Source organism: Solea solea, chromosome 17 (genome assembly GCF_958295425.1).
Source record: "Solea solea chromosome 17, fSolSol10.1, whole genome shotgun sequence".
NCBI lineage: Eukaryota > Metazoa > Chordata > Actinopteri > Pleuronectiformes > Soleidae > Solea > Solea solea.
This window is the reverse complement of record NC_081150.1, coordinates 8,521,303-8,542,813: the sequence shown is the minus strand read 5'-3', so window position 1 is coordinate 8,542,813 and position 21,511 is coordinate 8,521,303. Positions and strand designations below refer to the sequence as shown.

Genomic DNA, 21,511 nt, shown 5'->3' with positions numbered 1-21,511 from the left:
TACTACACCCTGCAAGGACTGAAGCCTAATGCACGGAACACTGAAATAAAACATACAGTACATGCCGCTAAGAAAATCTATGAAAGGTGGAAGTTTTAACCGCTGAATGAATCGGATCATTATCTTATGTACTTACGCTAGTTAAGTAGGCCGCGCGTGTGGCAGCATGTCAGTGATATAATGGCTAATATGATTACATTTCAGTGGATATTTAACTTTCTGACTCTAAGTACAACTATGGCAGAAGCACTCACTCACTCATAGTGTTGGGGCGTTGTTTAGGGGATAAATGCTTACTGCAGGGACTTGTCAGGTGACCCCCACCCCCCCCCCCCCCCCACACATATACACACACACACACACAATCCTGGCAGTTAATTTGGGGGGGGGGGGGGTCCAACCAGATTACTGTTCTGCATCTGCTCCTCCAACAACCACATGCCGTACACACAGACACACACGGAAGCACACGTGCTGATATTCATAAAATCATCTGTCCCTCACACTGGGTGTGATTCAGGGTTATTTTAGTGGTTAGTGAATTTAAGTCATTTTGGGTCAAGCGATGCAATAATTCAATGCTAACTATCATATTACTGTTGCTCATTGTGTTTCTGTGACAATGTGTGTTTTTCTCATTATTAGCGGTTCTTGTGGTTGAAATGGTTGTGTTTCCCAAAGTAGACTGCTCATATTTAACCATTCCCACACATTCAGTTGGAAACTGCCCAGAATAGCCACCCCACAGATCCACTGTCTGCTTCAAAACACTACAGCTCTAGAATACATAGGGAGCTTTCTCCAAGCCCAGATTTTCTCTGGGAATTTGAACCGGCATCTTTACCGTGGTAAACCCACTTCCTAATCTACAGTGTGCCAACGCCCCACAGCATGCGTCTGAGTGTCTATGGCTGTTTGAACAGTATCTGCTTTGTCTTTCAACAGATCGCGCTGATACTGCAACTAACTGCTATTGTCCCAAAGTATACACACACACACAGAGAGAGAGACACACACACACACACTCGCATATCCATCCATCCCTCCCTCCACACACTGGCATAGTTAGGTCGTGAGAGGGAGAGATGCACAATGCATTCCAGAGATTGAATTTTCTGTTTTTGCCCAGCCTGACTCCAACACACACACACACACACACACACACACACACGCACACTGTGCTGACTACCTGACCATGTTATTCCATCTGTTCTATATATTCCTTGATGGCATCAATTTAATTCCAGTGTAGTAACTTAATTCACGTTTTATTGGTTGCAGTACCTTGAATGCAAACCTTGGTCAGGCTCGCCACATGAGTACGTTTCAAAGGAGAGTCTTAGCGTCACATGGTCTTAAAGTTACCAAGAATTTCATTGGCATTGTTTTCAGTGGGATTTCAGTGTCACACGCTTTAAAACACTGTTTCATAGAAGCCATTAGGTCTGAGTCAAATAGTACTTGTATAATATGAGGCACAGTTGCTGTGAGTTCAACACACAGAGCAGACACACTTTGTCCATGTAGCTCTTTTATGGTCACATTATTTATTATTTTTATAGATTTTAGGATTTCACACCTAATTCATGTATTTCTGTGACCGTTTCTGAATGTTGCAGTTGCAACAGTTTGGTATATATTGATGAAATTGTAGTTTTAATTGAGCTTTTCTCAACTCGGTGTTGTATGAGTTCAGATCACTGCAACGTCCTGCAGACATTAGACAGTTGTCGTGAGGTAGTGCCTTGCTCTGAAGCACATTGTCACAGTCAGTTAAACCCCCCAAAGGTCACATTCTATGGGTGTTCAGAATGCAGACTCTCTGAGTGTGTGTAAGATGTTTTCAGCTGTCCCCAGAGGAGAAGAAAAATGGCCTCTTTCATCCCCCTTTGTTCCACTTTCACCACGCCGTCTGTGGAACGCCACTCTCACTGTCTGTACACCCGACTGAGGCTGTGCTAACAGAAAAGGAATGGGCATTACTAAATTATTTCCTTTTTTTTTCTTGACTTTTTTTCCCACCCTCTCTCTCTCTCTCTCTCTCTCTGTCTGACCTTCTCTCTGTCCAAAGGGCGCCATTCTGTGTTTATGTGCGTGTACGCCACTGCATGCATGCATGGATGTGTGCTAAATGTCATTGTCATAGTTGAGTGTGGAGGATTTTATAGCCAAGGGTCCCATCGGGAGTTATGAAGGAATTTGTTGGCCAAAAACAGATGGAGAGACTGGAGAAAAAAGATCAAGAGAATAAAGAAGTGGATTTATAGTGAAACGGGAGGAACAGAGATGCATTGATTGGGAGCTATGGACAGAAACATCCATCTCACTAAATGATGCATAAAGGACTTTTTAAATGTACTCCTTTTTTTGCTGGCACATTTCTCAGGCTTTGTTTGAACTTGAGATCGGGAAACATTTACAGTATGCAGTAGCTTTTAATTGTATTTTCCAGTTTAAATCTAATCGGCAAGTTTTCAATTTCCAGTGCGTGACTTCTGTAGCCCCCCTGAGGAATTACCAATGCATGACGTATCCCTAAGTGATCTTGCACCACCACTACTCGGTTGTAAGAAGCGTTAAATGCAGTCAAACTGCTGAAAGTGTATGTTTTTTAGCAGTATAATCCACTTTTTGGCATTAATGATGCTGAGATACTAAGAAACACTGAGAGTTGCATGGCACTGATGGGCCTAACCAGCACTGTGTGAACTCATTTGGCTTCAATGTAACAGACACTACTAGTTTTAATCTTTGTGTCTCCAACTCCACAGAAACGTGCTAAGGGCCAGTTCTTATTCTTTAAGGTGTGTGATCACCTTAATCTGCTGGAAAAAGATTACTTTGGACTGACATACAAGGACAACCATGAACAGACGGTATGTATCTGTACACACACACACGTACACAGGATATACTGTGTGCCTAATAAGTCAGTTATGTGAACTGTCATGCAGTTTTGTGACAGACTTTGACTGTCCTCTGTGTTCATCTTCTGTTTACTCTCTACTCACAGAGCTGTTTGGATCCCATGAAGGAAATCAAGAGGCAGATCCGCAGTAAGTTTTATGTTGAAGTCGCTCTCTCTTGGTTTTTCATCCATCCATCCATCCGTCCATGTTGTGCAAGGTGTGGCACATAATAACCAAAAGACAATAGATTAATACATATTAAATGAATGAATCGGATCACATATCCTCATACTGCTGGAAAAACAAGCTCCATCACAATAAAGCCAAACGAAACCAAAAGACATTTGACACCAAACAACAGCAGCAGTATGGCAGCATGCACAGGGCTACCACCGTGTGATTACTCTGCTTCATTATTCATCAATCTCTTTATAACTGTTGTTGATTTATAAATGTGGGGCAAGGTTACAATGTTTTGTTTTATTTTTTTGCACACAGCATATGTGTAAGACTGGAAAAATTGGCCCCACTTTCTGGTTTAGTCCATGGTTTATCAGCATTTTGAAGTTCAGCATATTTATAAGTGCATATGACCCTATTGAAACTGAAAGAATTATTAAGTATTATTGTTTCTCCAGTTTGCCATTGTATTTGTTTGGTTATTAAAGAGACAATGCTGGGGGGGGTGACCATTTCTATTCATTCATTTGTTTATTACATAAACAAGGAAATGCAAATCTCTGGTACTTCCCTCTTTTTACCCCTGGATCACCCATGTTGTTGTTGAGTGCAGGCCTAAGTAAGGTTCCCTAAAGACTAATGGCAACTATGCCAACATCTGGAAAGTGAACACGAGTCACAGTGTTGCCCTGGAAATGATGTCAGAATTTGCATTGATTGACACATTCCCACTATTCAAAACCTGTCGAAGTCGGGGGGTTTTGACCAGAGGAGTCAAATTTCTTATATAGAGTTAATGTTAGTATTGACCTCAGCATGGGAGGTTACTGCTAAACCTTTCTTAACTCGCATATCAACAACATATAATATATTGCAATCAGATTTAATCAGATGCAATCAATCACAACTTGACTGTTTTTTTTTTATTTTGGTTTTTATTTCCTTCCTTGACAGTACAGGTCAAACCGGCTTTAAAATATAGTATAAAACTCGGTCAGACGTTTAAGAGGAAAAAAAACCATATAATTTTGGCTCATAAAGTTTATTTTAGATTTAGTACATGTGAGCTTGTGATGCGAGGCTGCGTGTGGCTCTGTGTGGATCTGTGCACATCAGAGAATGTAGTGGTGAGTGTGCATGCCTGTGTTTTTGTGGCTGTGTAGCTGTGTGTGTGCCTGTGGTTCATGGATGAATGGTGTATGTCTGGCTACAAGTGTTCACTGGGTTCCATTTTTCTCCGTGTGTTTGAATGTTTATACTGAGAGGGAGAGTGCAGAGGATTACACTATCATGTGTGCCTGTGATCATGTGAGTTGGAGGCCTCCGTCTGTGCATGTGTGTGTATATGGACAAACCACACCAGTGTACGACTGTTTTGCTCCAAACTTCCATCCGTGTACACTTGGCTGTCGTAATGCTACATCACTACATAGTAGGCTTGGATAAACATAGACCCTCATAAGATTTTATGAGGGAGAGAATTATGATGGAAACATCAAGCAGCTGCTCTTGCTTTTATATACAGTGGACAATTAGGGGGGGAAAAATCATTTATCACCTGTAAGATTGGAGTTTTTTTATAGGCACAAAAATACGCTGCTAAATAAATTGGTAGTCTCGTAGATCAAGTTTACTTGAGGTTGTAGATTTGATGGTTCTTTACGTTGTTAGGCTCTATTTTTAAATCCCCTGCACACACCTTTGAAGCTGTTTCTATGACAAGCATTGTGTGTGTGTGTGTGTGTGTGTGTGTGTGTGTGTGTGTGTGTGTGTGTGTGTGTGTGTGTGTGTGTGTGTGTGTGTGTGTGTGTGTGTGTGTGTGTGTGTGTGTGTGTGTGTGTGTGTGTGTGTGGTTTCAGTGGTCAGGTAGTTCCTGTGGTTAAATCTTTTATATATACTATGAGTGTCACGATTCTCCAAATCCTTGATTCCATTCAGTCGATGCTCAATATTTTGACGGATGAAGGAAAAATGCGTTGATCACGTGATTTAGAAAGTTGGGGGAAAATGTGAGCACACTTGAGAAGAAGGGTGGTGGAGGATTAAGAAAGAACACTGACCCCAATTAGTTGCAGAGTGTGATGTCAGAATGAGACGGGGAATTTTGATTTTCAAAGGTGTGCTGTCTTAAGTGAGATCATATCATGCATGGAAACGGTCTGCAACTGCCAATCCTCAAAGTGTGACTCGAGCAGAGAAAGTAAAAGTTCCAGTGGTCCTTCTGAGCTCCTTCTTAGACTTCACTGTTCCAGATAATGGGAACAAGATTTCTTTGCTCTCTTGATGTCATGGTTAATTTGACTGGAGGCTGAGCAGCAAAGCTGAAGCTTCTCTCTTAGTCCAGGCCGGGGACCTCTGCAGGACCTGTGGCTGTTGTTAATGTTTAACAGCAGCAGCAGCAGCAGCAGCACTCACGTTCTTCACATAATCAAACTAACCCCAGGGTGTCTCACCTATCTGATACTACGCGTGTCATTATATACATTTTTATCCAATCCAGTCGCGATTCTGGATTGAGAACTAAAAGGGCACATGTTCTGATTTTTGTGTGCTTTATCGGGCATACACAAAACGAAAGACATCTGAACTGGATTTAGACTGGATTTCATATCGTAATTTTTAACCTACTGTTACACAAGCAGTGCTGGAACATTGTGTGGCATAAAATCCAATTTAGAAAGAAAACACTTTTAAAGGAATACAAGTAGGTGAAGAAATGATGAATAGAAACTGCAAATATAAAGGGAGTGGAGTTATTTTAACCAGGATGTGCGTGAGAGGGTGTGTCTTATTGAATTGAATGTCTCTCTGTACACATAATCTATAGGTTGTGAGGAAGAACAATGGGTAGCCCGTGGTAGTGTAGAAAGACATAACGGTCACAAGAGAATCGGAACACTTAGCGCTGCCAAGAAGACATGCAAACTCAATCTCACGTCCAGACATGTCTCATGTCTACACTTAACATACATCGATATTCACTCGCCATCGGACACACACAGAGTGAAAGAGGGAATCGCTGCACTTGATATTCTTTGTTGTGTTATTTTATGTGTACATCCAGAAACAAAATGTCATCATTGGAAGAAATAATACATATTTTACGCTGCTCATCGTTCCCGCTCCCTGAGATGGGTGCTCCTGTGTATGTGTGGTTTTATTGGTGCGTGTCTACTTGCACGTTTTATGTTTGTGAGTATGTGTACACATGGATGTGTCCATGACCTTGGGGGAGAAAATGGTCGTGACTTGACGTCAGCTTCTCCCCCAATTGAATTTTCCAGACGATGTGATCTCCATGTTTTATCGAGTGTGTGTCTATGTGTGTGGAAATGTGTGTGTGTATGGTTGTTGGGTGGAGATAGGAAGGGATGGAAGGCATGGCAATATGGAGTCCTGCAGTAATGACAAAAGGAAATTGGAACCAAGCGGAGATTGAAATGAGATTAGTCTAAAGCAAAAGGAAACCATGAGACGCTATCATGAAGCTGTTAGTGATGGTGATCCTGAAGGACATGTTTTTGTTTCTGATAAGTGGCGGTTATGAGATTTTGCAAGTTAATAGAGGAGAAAGGTTTTTAACTGTCTTTCTTTCTGCAGGTAACAACTGGCAGTTTGCATTCAATGTCAAGTTCTACCCTCCCGACCCTTCACTGCTCTCTGAGGACATTACCAGGTACACACACACACACACACACACATGCACGCACACACGTCAGAGATGTTACCATTGTTTACTAAAGTCTGCTTTTTTTATGGCCATTTGGGGAAAGAGACCATGATGTTTAACACAGTATTTATTTTTTGTTATTGTCACCTTTCCCAGTTGTTTGAAAGTGTCAAGAAACCACTTCCACATTCACAGTGACACTGTTTGACAGTGAAATGGAGCAGTGTTTCTGGTTACCTGATGAATGGAAATCTTATTTGTCACCCTGTTTTTGGTCTCCACTGGCCACAGAGCTAAAATATGACACACTTTTTTTCCCCCTGCTGTGTATTTCTCAGTGTGCCACTTACTTTGTCTGTGGAGTTGGTTCAGTTGTTGGCATGTGGGGTACACTTTTTTTTTTTTTTATCAGAGCCTGTTTATACATATGCACACCCACACGCAGGCATGCTCCAAGCACATTGCATTTAGGGCGAAGTGTATGTCTAATGGAGCGAACAACTTCTCTGATGGTTGTAGCTAAAGGCGAAATAAGGACACAATAACACACAAGCACGTTAACACGGGACACTGAGGCAAGTACCTACCATTGTCCTATGCTGATTATTATAATTAGTCCTTTATACTTGTAGTAATACCTGTAAAGGTCCAATACAACAAAGCAAAGGCTGTTTTTTTTACCTGCCAAAATGTGATTACATGTCCTACTTAGCAACTTATTGTTTAATTCTTCCTCCAGATTGCTTAACTTCATGCTTTATTGGTTTATTGGACTGATTACAGCCAATTTAGTTTCTTCGTGGGCTATGATCTGTTTGACAAATCATAGTCCACTCATTTTCTTTTACAGCTAAAGATGAGTGTAAAGAGCCAGGATAACTCATACAATGCAGTCCTGCTGTGTGATTAAAAGGGTACCTCTGCCTCAAAATGTATTACTCTCTTGAGGATTATATTTGACACTCTAGAGCCCGCTCAATTATTTTTTTTTCGAATGTCCAACACAGTGTTAGGTCACATAAATACTCGACTCTGTTTTTCTCCACTGAAGAGAAAACACTCTCACTGGATGACTGAGATTTAAGCCCGCAGTGCTCGCCCTGCTTAAGTGACCTCGGATTCTTTGTGGCCAGGATGATGCATTCACCAGCAACCTGAGGTGTCATTCACACAAGCTTCATTCACATGATGAATTCTCCCGTGAAGGTTTCATGCAGAGGATAGCTTACTCTGCCGTGCATCCGCAAAACCACTGGACAGTTCACTAACTTGCAAATGTACATGTTATGCAATGGAGTTTGGGTATTTGATGGCGAGGATTAGACATCAGGTTATTCCAACATACCAGTGTACCCACCCGTTTGGCAACATGGTTAGTTTTTCCTGCTGTGACTACTAGACTAACATTTGTCTACAAAATCAATCTTTTTCCCATTTCTTGCTCTTGTAGGTACCTGCTGTGTTTGCAACTTCGTGAAGACGTAGCTTCTGGCCGGCTGCCTTGCTCGTTCGTCACTCATGCTCTGCTGGGTTCATACACATTGCAGGTAAAGTGCTCAAACCTGTGCACCCTAAAAGCTCGAGTGTACAGTTTACGTGATTTGTCTTCGTATTGGCTAATTGACTTGTCTTTTATCGGTCTGCAGGCAGAATTCGGTGACTATGAACCCGATCAACCTCGCCCTGTGGACTTCATGAGCCAGCTGAATTTTGCGCCCAGTCAGAACAAAGAGATGGAGGAGAAGATACTTGAACTCCACAAGTCTCACAGGTAAGCAAGGACACAGTGATTTTCTCCAAAGTACTGGGAGACAAAAAATCTGCATGTCTGTAACTAATCTCTCCCCACATACTATGTAATCTGCATATTATGGATGACTTGACTGTTCTTAATATTTCTCCTTTTGATGTGTTTAGGGGAATGACACCAGCTCAGGCTGACGCACAGTTTTTAGAGAATGCCAAGAAACTGTCCATGTATGGAGTAGACCTGCACCATGCTAAGGTACAAATAATCCTCCCCTCCCCTCTGCTCTGCTCTGCTCTGCTCTGCTGTGTCTGGAGATTAACACAGTTTCTTAGATGTGGGGGTCTGCATGTTGGTGTCACTGTATCTGCGTGAGTGAATGTGTGTCAGCTGTACAAACATTAAAGGGGATCATTGCCATGGTTACACAGCAAGTCACTCTCTCTCTCTCTCGCTCTGGGATAGCAGGTCATCTGCAGAGAGCGTGCATTTTTCCATGTTTTTGTGTCTTTGTGTAACATGGGCAGAAAAGATGGGTAAATGTGCTTGAGAGCAAAAGGAGGAGTCCTTAAATAGAAAGACAGGAAATGAGATTGAAGACATGGAAAAGAGGCAAAGGAAGGGGGAGGGGGCCGGGGGCAGATGTAGTGGGAGTGAAATGGGGACCGATCCTTTAAAAGATTGAAAATGGTGAGTCCCCTTTAAGGGTATGCTCCACTTGTTTGTGACACAGATTGCCAGGGGAGAAGAGGAGAGCAGTGTTTCAAATGTTGAAAATCTTTTTTCATGGCATACCAAAGATGTGGGAATTCAAACAGCAGACCTGTTTCAGCCAGTTTTCATAGTTCAGTGATCCAAAGGCAATCATTTGGAAAAACACAAATGAGTTTTTCCCCCGCTCAATCATTGTTGTGTGGTGGTTGGGTTTATTTGAATTGCATCAGCTGGTTTGTTGTAGAGCTTATTATTATAGACAAAGGTGAACGTGATTTTGGTCTGATCATTTTGCAACAAATAACTTCACACAGATACAATCTCATGTTAAAAAGTTTACTGAAAAAGGCACAAAAGTTCATACATGTTAAACATAAATGGGAAATATTAATAATAAAACTTGGGACTAGGGAAACAAGGAACTTGGAATAATTAATACAAACATTTCTGAGTGTAATGGATGATGCTGTAAACAGCATGATGAAGAGTCATTGGTTTAGCAGCAGCGTAAACGTAGTAAAGCAGGTCCCACTATGTACACATTATAGTTTATTTAGGTAAATGCAAAAGTTGTTTTTACAGAATCAATGAATGCACTAAAAATTCAGACCATGATGTCCAGTAGTATTTTAGAGTGGGTCAAAATCGACCATCATTATTACATCATCCCTTTAATAACCTTGTTATATAATGTTGAATGAATGGAGCATCGACAACAGATGGTTGGCATTAGCTTTCAAACTGAGGCGCTCTCTTCCAGAGTGACTAAGACTTGTCTTGCTTCAATCATTGAAAAGTCATTATTTGGTCTCAGAAACAACAGAATAAGAGTGAAAAGTAGTTTGAAAAAACAAACCAAAAAAAAAACTACATCTGCATCTGCTCTGTTAAGAGTCAAACCCGGAGTGTTTCAGCACAAGCACGGAGATCGATGGCTCTCTAAAAGCATGCCAAGGCCATGTGACATGTGTCCATGTCCCAGTAAAACTGTCCATTATCAGCGTATTGCTTCCTCCATTAGTCCAACCAATTTTTCTTCTGTTAATTCACCACTGTAATCAATAGGACCCTTACCATCACCAGATGGATTTGGACTTAAAAGCTTTGTGAGTGAGCTTGTCTGCTCTGTTACTGTACCTAATGACAGTGTTTACGCATGTTGTAATTGAGTTACTATTGACCTTAAGCAGACTACTTAAGGAATCAATCAATGTGCTGAATCGGTCTAAATAGGCCAAACAGCCATTCAAATGTTTCATGGAGATTTGTTAATAATTTCACAATCAATATCTCTTGTGTGCATTTTTCATCTGCTTCCTGCAGGATTCTGAGGGTGTGGACATCATGCTAGGTGTGTGTGCCAACGGACTCCTGGTTTACAAAGACAGACTCCGGATAAATCGCTTCGCTTGGCCCAAAATACTCAAGATTTCATACAAGAGGAACAACTTCTACATTAAGATCAGACCAGGAGAGGTTTGTACCCCTGGACATACACACATGTGCAAAGTAAACATCGGCTGTGGATAGTATTTACTCAGTCCTGCGCATAAGAACAGACATCAATCTGTCTACTGTTAACAAAACAGAATACACATAGCGTTTTGTGCCGTTTGCAGCGGATAAGATGTCTTAATTTTGTTTTCTCTTTGCTAGACGGAGCAGTTTGAGAGCACAGTGGGATTCAAACTGCAGAACCATCGATCTGCCAAACGGCTGTGGAAAGTCTGCGTGGAGAATCACAGTTTCTTCAGGTAGAAACGAGCACACTCTTAACGCGCTCTGTGGAGAACACATGTACTATACATGGACCTCAGATTTACAGGCAAAGAGACATCTTGGTGAATAGTGTTCACTGAAGTAACCTGTGTTTTATCAGACTTATTAAGACTCTTTGTCAGCAATTCTTTTAGCTTTTTACTGATTTGATCCCTGGGGGCAAAACATGCACACCAAAACGCATGCACAAAAATTCAAATAAGGGCTTTGCATTGTTGTGTTTGTAGTTGCCGTGAGTCTGTTTACGTGTTTGAAAGAGAGAAGGAACAAGGGAGTAAGCTTTAATATCCTGTTGAAGGGTCGGTTCTCTGGAAACATTTAGTCTTTCTTCCACTTGGATCCACGACTAAAACTATTTCATTTTATTTAAGTAAAAAAACAAGTTTCAAAGTCATGCTACGCTACCGGAATTGTCTCAGTTTCATTGTTTCTTTCTGTCTCTTTGTTGTAGGTTAAATACACCAGAGCCTCCAACCAAGCCCCGGTTCCTGACTCTGGGCTCCAAGTTCCGCTACAGCGGTCGAACCCAGGCCCAGACCCGCACGGCCAGCTCCCTCATAGACCGACCAGCGCCCAGATTTGAACGCACCTCATCAAAGCGCATCAGCCGCAGTCTGGATGGAGGTGACGCACATGCACGACGACACTTTACAAAGTGACACCAAAACATGCCATTCCAGCTTCACTCTGAAGAATTCTTAATGAATGAATAGACAGATGGAAAGAGGAATGGAAGGAATGATGACCAAGTGGAACTAGGGTCATGGATGGAAGGATTACTTGTGTGTGTGTCTGTCTGTCTGTGTGTGTGTGTGTGTGTGTGTGTGTGTGTGTGTGTGCACGTCTGTGTGTACATTGCTCAGACCAGATACAGGAAATAGCTGCAGCATGTGTTTCCTGTCACACAGAGAAAACCGAGAAAGAGAATGTGTTTGTTAGAGAAAGTCCTCTTTTATGAAAGAAGTAGAATATGTTGATGCAGCCGAGCGTACACGGCAATAACGTGTCATAATGGGAAACAATGGAAACCTAAAGCATGGATCATACAGTTCTTATATTTTGGCCTGAACAAAAAAAAAACAACCCTACAATGCCTTCAAAATGATAAACAATTGTGTTACATTTTTGTAGCATGTAAGATCACAACAGTCCTCTACAGTGCTGCGATCCTGTAGAATTCACAACAACATGAATTCACTCTTTTTAAATGAGCCATTTTCACAGTGTCATTGTCTTTGGAAGACAGAGGACACACTTTGCTGTGGTTTTCCCAGATTTTGCTAAATTATCCCATGTTCATGCAGCTGTGTACTTTTTACTTCTCTATGATCTAATGGTTTATTCCACTGTCCTACAGTGTCCCCTGCTGGACACGATAATCCACTGCAAGAAAGCAATACGATTGGGTTAATTCATGTATTCTGGCAATAGTTGTTTATGTGTAAATTCCTTTTTTTTTTACCTCTTTATGACCTTTTCTGGCATAAACATTGACCCTGTCAGGACCAGTCATCTTCATGGAAGCCTAAACCTGGTCCCAATGAGACTCATTTTTCAGGATCAAGTTTAAGGCATTAAGTTAAGCATTAAATGGTTATGGTTAAGATAAGGCATAATTAAAGGTTAAAGGTTATATTTGCAAGAGCCAGTATATTCTCTGAGAAGTTGAGTTTGATTTTTTTTTTTAAACTTTTTTTGTTTCCCTTTCTTTTAGCACCGATGATCAGCATAACTGAGGCCGGCAGGGACTCGGCTGAGAACGGACGTGAACACCGCCTGGATGACTCTAAGGTGTGTGAGTGTGTGAATGAGTGTGTGTGTGTGTACATTCTGTGTTTAAGAGAACATGAATGGAAGCAAATATGTCTACCTAGTCATTGTTATAGTGTTTTGGAGCCCACATTGTCCCACAGGAACAACTGCTGTGTCAGAGGGACGAACTTTATTTATGTCGGGGATTGAAAGACATCGATATGTGACGGTCGATGTCTGAGTGCACGACTTTCTCAGCATCCAGTGAATCATGTTATAGATTACATACAGTAATTGTTATAGGTTGTGTTACACTTTTCTTTAAAATTGTTTGGTGCACTGTTGTTATAATATATGATATATATATATATATATATACATGGGGGGGAACTATAACCTCTATACTGAGTGTTGAGTCAAGAAGCAGGTCCATTTGCACTGCAAACCTGCGTATACTGTATGTGTGGGAAACCATAGCAAGTTGTTGCTTGATTCTGGGTGGTAATATTGAAATGGTGAAGCAGGTTTTGTTATTATTGCACCAAGTCAATGATTTATGAACATGACACTCAAATTATAGGCTGCAAGTAAATAATAATTGGAATTAGAACTTAAATAAAAAGTTTGAAGCTGTTTTCTCCTGACAGAATTATAACTACTCACACAGTATCAGGAGGGTTCAATTTAATTTATGTGGTGCCTGCTGGTCTGAAATTACAGACACTGGGTATCTTGCACTTGTGCCGTTTGTTTTTTTCACATGGTTTTTAGGTGTTTAACTTTTTCTTTCTACAAGGTGGAATTCTACAAAGAACAGAAGGCAGTCAACTTTGACCTTTTATCTCCTCAATAAGTGCATATATGTATATAAACAAGGACTAAACTGACAGTGTTTTGAAGCGTTTGCAGCTACACATGTTGAAATTGGAGCGGCATAATTTTTAAGTAAAACTGAGGCTACAAGGTTCTGCGGTCTCTACTCACAGCATCTCTGTCCGCTAGCAAGACAGTGTCCATTCTGTTAAATCCTTGCACTAGAGTATAATATGGATCACTATTGTACGCTATGCATGCCTCTTGTTTCGCCCCTCCCACTTTGCCTTTTTCCCTCCTCCCCTCCCTTGCTCACACCCCAGCACTGTGGATCCTGGTCTCTATCTTAACCCTCGTTTTAATGGCGACTCCCCGTTGACACCATTTCTGCACACAACTGTATTCTGCTTATGCTGTGTTCACTTTACCACCTATTGTGGTGTGCTGTGCACTGACTAATGTTATGTCTTTTCCCTTCTCTCTTTTTTCCTTCACACATTGTGCGTTGTTTTCACTCCTCTCTTGCATGCATGACATCATTTTTGATATAATTTCATGACAACAAAAAAAAATGCAATTACTTTTTTTTTCATTGTACATCCTGTTTTTTTTTTCCCCCACTTTTTTTAAATGTCCCTGCTGCTTGCTCCCACACTGTGTGAATATGTGTCCCACCCCTCTGTATCTGCCTCACTCTGGTTTTACTGTATTCTTCTTCCACTCCTTTTCTGCGTTCGTCTTCCTTCACCAGTCAATCTTCATGTTTCCTCTCTCCTTCTCCTCATCATCCTCCCTCTCCTCCATCCCCCCCTCCCACGACTCCATCTCTGAGCTTGACCGCGGCCTGTCAGACATCTCTGAAGACGATGACCTTGTCGATGACACAGCCACCTCACACTCACCGTGGGCCCCTCCCTCATACACTTCTGTCGTCTCGGAAGAGAACTTGACTGATCTCGAACACCTTGCACAAAACCTTCAAGCTTCTAACACATTAACAAGCTCCCAGACCTTCACAGCAGAGGTTTGGGGAGCCGAGGAGAGCGGTTTGTCTGAAACCAGAGCGACATCAAGCTGGTGGAGCTGGTGCACTCTGAGAGGAGTGGTTAAATATTTCTCATTCATTCTGTGTTTTCTCTCCACGGGGAAGAATGGAAAGATATGTCAGCTTGCAAGGCCCTTTTCAGGAATAATAAACAAACTGAGCTCTTTGACCTTAAATGGGTTCAAGCTCATCTTCAAGTCAGCCGAGAAACTTAAGTTTCTTACTGTTATTCCTTCTCAAATTACGACATCCAGATTGTGTCCAAATCTAACCAGTTTGGCAATAAAGATGAATCAGTTTGTGACCTTTTTCATTCATCATCTCCCCACCAGGTTCACTAGTTTGGTCCCAGCTTGTCCTTTTCACCCGACACAGCTACGTTTGCCCTCGGTGTCGTCTTTGGCCTGTCCTCTAACTGTCTCTTCCTTTTCCTCCCTCTCTTCTCTGCCCTCTTCCTCCTACTTATTTTCTCTGCTGAATTTCTCCTCTCGCTCTAACCTGACCGCGTCGATGCATCGCTACCTCCTGAACCCATCCCCTCTGTTTCTCCCTTGCCTGTTAATCGTCTTCCTTTTGGTTGTAATGCTGACAGCGAGCCAATCTTTGGTCCTGGCCCTGATTTTAGCCACGCCCCTCGGTCTGACCCTGTGCTACCTAGAGAAAGTGGTGTCCAGTCAGCGGATGGCTGTTTTGCCGGTGTTTAACACCGAACGCCCAAGCGATCAGCCCGAGGATCAGCTGGGCTCTGGTTTCAGCCAGCTGGCTTCTCCGCTCACACACACGCCTCCTCGCGTCAGACACCATGTGCACACGAGTGGTAGCTGGACACAAGAGATGTGCGACCCTGCTGCATAAACACACACAGGACCACATTTCCCACCCTACGAACCCTCTTCCACTCCTCTTCTTTGACCCCCTCTGTGTGTAAACTTAATGTCTGCAATCACCTCCCTACTTTAATCCCACAAACACCACTTTTACCTTTACCTTTTGATTCCTGCACCCTGTCAACCCCATTGTATTGTTAATATTGAGAAACAGACTAGAATGAGAGAGATTATTCAAAGTATTTAAACCCAGAGAATTAGCAGAAGATAATCATTGTTGAAATAGAGAAACAATAAGTATACTGTTAATATTATAATAATAGGAGAAAGTTATATGACCAGATGTAAATACCACACAGAGGCTGTGAAAGAATATTTAAGTTATTTAGGCAAAAAAAAAACAATAACAGTGATGTGTAGAGCATATTTTGGGAGCCTTTCATATCTTAATCATCGTTAAGAGATTAATGTCACACTCGTCAGCTGATGTAACATAATGGTATTAACTGGTAATTTGCACTTTCGACTAAAATGTCAGTTGCCGCGTTTTGCCTTTGTAGTTCAGAGAAAGGATAAATTTAGTAGATTAGATGTCGTAACTGTAGATGCAGATAAAAACCCTGTAACCCTGACAAGCATATCGGATTTGTTTATTATTACTGATGAATGTCATGAGTAAACAATGTTGAACTAACTCTAATCCCCTAAGTCCCAGTCTGCCTTTTATTTTAAGTAAATGTTTTCTTAATAAATACTCTAGTAATCAAAAGAGAAGTTGGAAAGAACGCGTGAATTACTGGCTGCATTTTAAACGTGAAATCGGATCTCTGATGGAAAGCTCAGAGGATAAACTCAGTTTAGTCTTTGATTAAAATGTTGCTTTGGTGTGTTTAGAACCTTCCGGACAGGAGCTATAGCAATCATGGCATTGTACCTTCAATAGATAAAGTAAATTATTATTGCACAAAAGCAGTCAGTAACACCTGTAACAGTAACACCTGCGGTCTCCCTGTTGACCACTGTCATGTTTCCCGGGTGTGTGTGTGTGTTCGATGCAAAGGTCACATGACCAGTCCTCCCTGACACCACGCTTGTTGGGGGAAGAACATGCTGTCGCTGTTCCCATCATCCACATCCATGTCATGTTTTTTTTCTTTCTTTGGCCCCACCCCCACCTCATTTTGTCATGACTGCCATCGCCATGGCTACGGCATTGAAGGTTAAGACGGTGGACGTAAGCCCTGGTGACGTTGAAGACACGTCCGCCCAGGTTTGTCCGGGCCCGTCTTTCCCTAGCATGCTTTTTCAAATCAAAAATCCAAATGGGTGTAATGGAATATACTTTAGTAGTGTAAAGATGATTGTGAGTGGTTTTATGGTGTGGTGGTGGAGCACACAGACGGTAAACCTAACCTGTCTTTACTCTCTCCCTGACTTGCACCCATCAGCAGTCACTTGGAGCCAGTGAGGCTGCCGTCGCTCAGGTTCACACATTGTAACTGGTTATATGATTGTGCGTTTGGTCTGTGGGTCATTTGCTGTGTCGGTTGGTTTGTTTCACCCTTTCAGGGTGAAGTTGCCCCAATGTGAGGACAGGGAGTCAGTACGAAAGACCCAATCTGGAATATCTACTTTAATTAAATAGTATTCGAATGGCAATTAGTGACTGTTTGCCTGCGTCTGACCCTGCCTATTCATTCATATGAGGATTGCAGATTGGGCCTGAGTATAAAAACTGATCCTGCACGGGCACTTTCCCCTAAAATCTTCACTTTCAGTTGCTTTGCTGCAGTTCATGGTTTTGTATTTTCAGTTTTGCTTTTGTTCATTTCTGTGGTTTCTCTTTTTAGTCATACTGACGATCACAATCGAAGCACATTATGGGTTTGGTGGTGATTTTGAATGCTTTGAATGAATTGTTCTGGCACTCATTACACGCTAAGCCAATGCTGAGAACCATCAGGAATCATTTTCTAATGGTTCCAGAATGTTTGTAATTTGTAGCTCCAGCCTTCATCACTCTGATACTCTGATGTTGGCTGCGTTACCACATTCATTTTATTTATTTATTTATGTATTTTTTTTTCTTATTTTGTGTCATTTTATAGTTTAAACTGACCACTTTTAAAAAAAATTAATTTCACATTTTGTTTGCTGTATGTCTGCCTTCCAGAGTCCATTGAGAGTGCATGTGGACAATATTTATGTGAGGCACAGTAATTTAATGTTGGAGGTTGGTACTGGCGTCGTCTGATGGCTGAAAATAAGAACTACATGTTTTCTGTGTACTTTCGACGCCATCAGAACTTCAACTTCCTCTGTGACTGTTTTGTACAAAACTGCTGCCCTCTGGCACTCTCAAGCTCTGTGTGCATGCATGTGTGTGTGTGTGTGTGTGTGTGAATGTTTATTATTTTAAAGATGTTTAGTATGGAAAAGTGAAAATATGACATGTTGCAATGGTCTGAATTCAAATGGCAGCTATGTTGAAGACACAGGCTGGAAATGTCATGTATAAAAGAAATGATAAATCAAATGTTTTATGTGAAGAAGCTTGAGGTAACGAACACTGTGAGAATTATTAACTCAATCTGGGTTCACCATCTGCTCTGGTCAGATTTTATCACTGTAAACCCACTGTTGTGCCAAACAACTGCCACATTGTTGGTGCCGCTCATAATAGAGCACTTTCAACAGTCTTATCATATTAACAAGGCCTGAATATGTCAAACATGCATCATGTTAACTTGACATCAAATGGCGAAGCAAAGGAAAAGTAATGCAGATTCAGCCAACTGCAGTAACAGTAATTTCTTTAATTGAACATCTCAGGATAAATATGACTCTAATATGACTCCTGGTTCACAACAGGACAGATGAGATTTACTCTGTAAGTAATGTTTTCCAGCCAGAGTGTTCACAATCGCGGCCTTGTGAATAGGCTCAGTGTGTGAATGTGACATTTATGCATGCTCTGCGCATGGTGAATGCTGTTTTGTGACTTGTTTTATCTGGTTGTATTTCCAATCCATATTTGTTTTAAAAAAAAAAAAAACAACTAAAAAAAAATTGATTATTGCCAGGCAGTTTTGTCTAACCTGACTAATCCTGCCTCTCTAACCCATCTGAAGAGTTACCTTTTTGTTCTCTGGTGATTGGCTGCTACCACTGTGTGATATGTGGTTTAATAACTTACTAAAACATCCTTTTGTGAGACATGGGACCAATAGTGATGCTTTAAAATAAGTGTTTACAGCCCTACTATAGTCTCCCTTTCATGGATTGCTAATTGATATTATCTTAAAGAGAGTAGAGTCAAAGTTAGACAGAAACTTCTTAACCACAGTACTGTCGCCTCAAGACATGACAATTAGTAGTCGAGTAATTAGGTCAGGGCAGGAGATGAGAGTAGTAACATTGATTGGAGAGAAAGATCATCACTCTCAGTTCCATGTTTTACATTCTGCCCAGCTGTTCCTGGTTCACTGAAGAAAGATGATAAAGAAGCTCTGTTTCGCTGCAGCCTGTTTTTACACACACACACACACACACACACACACAAAAATACAAGAGAAAAGTCTAAATAAAGAATTCATTCAAGGCTTCAGCGAGGCACGGCATCTTTCTTGTTTCACTCCTGTTTGACAGACTAATGTCCGTGGGTCCTGTTGAACCAAAGTTTTCCCCTCCCCATATCCCTCTCTCCTTCCCTCCTTGCGTCCCTGTGTCTCATGTCCATCCTCCTATTATTACTTTCAAATCCTTTCTTCACTCTGACCTTCTTTCTCTTCTCGTTCCCTGTCCTTCATCTTCTATAAATGTCCCACCATTGTTCCCCTAACATCTCTCATTCTATACTATTCTTATTCCCACTACTCCCATACCACCGTACTTACCTCATTGACTCTTCCTCCCTTCCTCATCTCCCTTACCCCACCTCCGCCCCTCCATTCCCCCCCCATTAGGACCATGATAAGACCCAAGACGAGGTGCTGAAACACCAAGCTAGCATTAGCCAGCTAAAACGCTCCTTTATGGAGGCGCCTCCTCCCTCTCCTCCTCAGACCAACCAGTGGGAGAAACGTCTCACCTCCTCCCCTGCTACAGCAGTACGCGTTCAACAGCAACAAGTGGTATGTCTGTCTGAATGTTGATGATTCGGCAACTGAATTAGACAGCATTTAATTGTTCTGGTTAAATGCCATTTTGCTGTGGTTTGCTGTGGTTTTTCATAAAAAAAATGCTCCGTCAGGTCTTTTATTTCTCTTAGTCTTCAACAAGTGTTTTCTCCCGATTCTTTTGGTCACAATTGGGATTTGTCATCGTCAAGTAGTGGATTTTGTTGGCCTTCTGCTTGTTCTGTGGGAGATTATTTCCATTTTTAAGAACTGCTCATCCCTTTCAGCTACAGTAGATTCACACAGGTCTTTCAAGCATATAAGGGTTTTATTCTGCTCTGTTTATTTTTGCTGAATTGCTGATATTGTGCTGGTTGTCACCCTTCATTTTCTGCCGTTTTTATTCCATCATATTAGGATACAAAGCATGGCCTTTGTTTTATTTATGCTTTATCCTGTACATCGGTGTGTTTCACTGTGTGTGTGTGTGTGTGTGTGTGTGTATGTGCTTTAGAGTGATTTCTTGTATCTCTTCGTTTGTGTTCTTCCCAATTGTGTGTGTGTGTGTGTGTGTGTGTGTGAGTGTATTTTGCCGTAGAGCCTTAAATAGGAGAAAGCTTCTGTACTTCTAAGTAGACACTCATGCACTGGCTTTTATTCAGCTGCTGAGGCTCTCTGCAGTTTTCCTGAACCAACACTAGATGCTGTTCTAACCACATGTCTGTCTACTACAACCGAGTTCTCTCCTACTGAGGTGCTGCCGCCCCACATTAATATTTATGAGTCTGTCTACTTTCATTTGAATCTATCCACACAGGTTTTATTATTCATTCATGTAACCATTATGTATCTGAGAGAATGAGAGTCCGCGTTATGTGAGGAGTCTTTAACGTGCTTCATGAATGCATCACGCGTCGTAAAAGTAAACCGACAACCTGTAATATGTCCTCTTTTAATAGAGGATGCTCGCCTGATGTTTTCACAAGTTAAAGACATTCCAGATGATTGTAATGCCTGCTGTGGATGCTGGATGACTGTCTTTGTGCCTGTGGATGCATAATGGCCATGCTAATTCTGCCTTACAACAACTAACAGCTGTGAATGACACGGTTGTCGGTTGGTTATGTGTTTGCTTGTGTGAGTGGACTTAACGTGACCGTGACGATGTGCTTCATGCTTAATCTTTGCGTCACCTGCGTCTTCAAGATTGAATAACAGTGAAAAGCAACACGTATTGAAGCAGCAGTTTCTATTTTTAGAGCCTTTTATGTGTTTACTCTGTAGTTTTTTGTTTTTTTTTACATAAGCGTTTAACTCGACTAGATCAAGTGCAGACTTTGACCCCCATTTGTTACACGGTGACATGTTGTTGCTGTTTCAAAGGCACTGCTGACTTCAGTCGTGTCTCTTTTTTCTGTTTGTGTAGGTAAAGATAATCTCATCTGTCTACTAATTCTCTTCAGTCCACATCATTTTGTTCTCCTTTCTGCTCCTTATCCCGTCTCTCCTGTTGTAATGAACCTGACACTGTGTGGAAATGAACTTGATTGTGCTTGAAAGACAGTTCACCAGGAACAAAAATGGAGAATTATTGACCAAAATCTGCCCCTTTTCCAACTCTGTGATTTTAAAAACCTCATTATTATATCACTAACTGTTAACACTGAGGATGTCCCTGCTAATGTGTGATTGATCATTTCCATGGTAACCTCTCTGTCACGCAGGTGAGTGAGCCTCATGCAGAAGCGGCAGCAGCAGCAGCAGCAGCAGCTGATTTTACGATCTCTGATACCAAAGAATCTGCAAAGGTGGTCTTAACTCTCATAACTCTTTAATCCAACAAGCCTTCTACTCATCAGTTGTTTCCTTTATCCTTTCACTTCATTTCATTGTCTTTCCATAGCCCTGGTGGCTGTTGCTGGTGATTTGTTGTGTCTTCCTACATGTATTTCACATT

General features: G+C 41.5%; 1 protein-coding gene across 18 annotated transcripts in view; it reads left to right on the top strand.

Moving 5' to 3' along the window:
- epb41l2 (erythrocyte membrane protein band 4.1 like 2) overlaps nucleotides 1–21,511 on the top strand; it is a 46,252-nt gene that overhangs the window by 17,301 nt on the left and 7,440 nt on the right. For 5 of the 18 annotated variants that reach the window (XM_058613280.1, XM_058613277.1, XM_058613285.1 and 2 more), the window contains exons 5-18: nucleotides 2,772–2,876; nucleotides 3,014–3,056; nucleotides 6,690–6,765; nucleotides 8,210–8,306; nucleotides 8,406–8,530; nucleotides 8,677–8,764; nucleotides 10,544–10,696; nucleotides 10,877–10,974; nucleotides 11,451–11,623; nucleotides 12,714–12,790; nucleotides 16,656–16,706; nucleotides 17,610–17,669; nucleotides 19,402–19,569; nucleotides 21,279–21,362. In XM_058613280.1, coding sequence (XP_058469263.1) covers nucleotides 2,772–2,876; nucleotides 3,014–3,056; nucleotides 6,690–6,765; nucleotides 8,210–8,306; nucleotides 8,406–8,530; nucleotides 8,677–8,764; nucleotides 10,544–10,696; nucleotides 10,877–10,974; nucleotides 11,451–11,623; nucleotides 12,714–12,790; nucleotides 16,656–16,706; nucleotides 17,610–17,669; nucleotides 19,402–19,569; nucleotides 21,279–21,362 — 1,398 coding nt within the window. Of the gene's footprint in view, nucleotides 1–2,771; nucleotides 2,877–3,013; nucleotides 3,057–6,689; nucleotides 6,766–8,209; nucleotides 8,307–8,405; nucleotides 8,531–8,676; nucleotides 8,765–10,543; nucleotides 10,697–10,876; nucleotides 10,975–11,450; nucleotides 11,624–12,713; nucleotides 12,791–14,315; nucleotides 16,707–16,884; nucleotides 16,921–17,609; nucleotides 17,670–19,401; nucleotides 19,570–21,278; nucleotides 21,363–21,511 lie in introns of those variants that run through there. The other 13 variants (XM_058613271.1, XM_058613270.1, XM_058613276.1 and 10 more) reach the window with 13 other exon arrangements.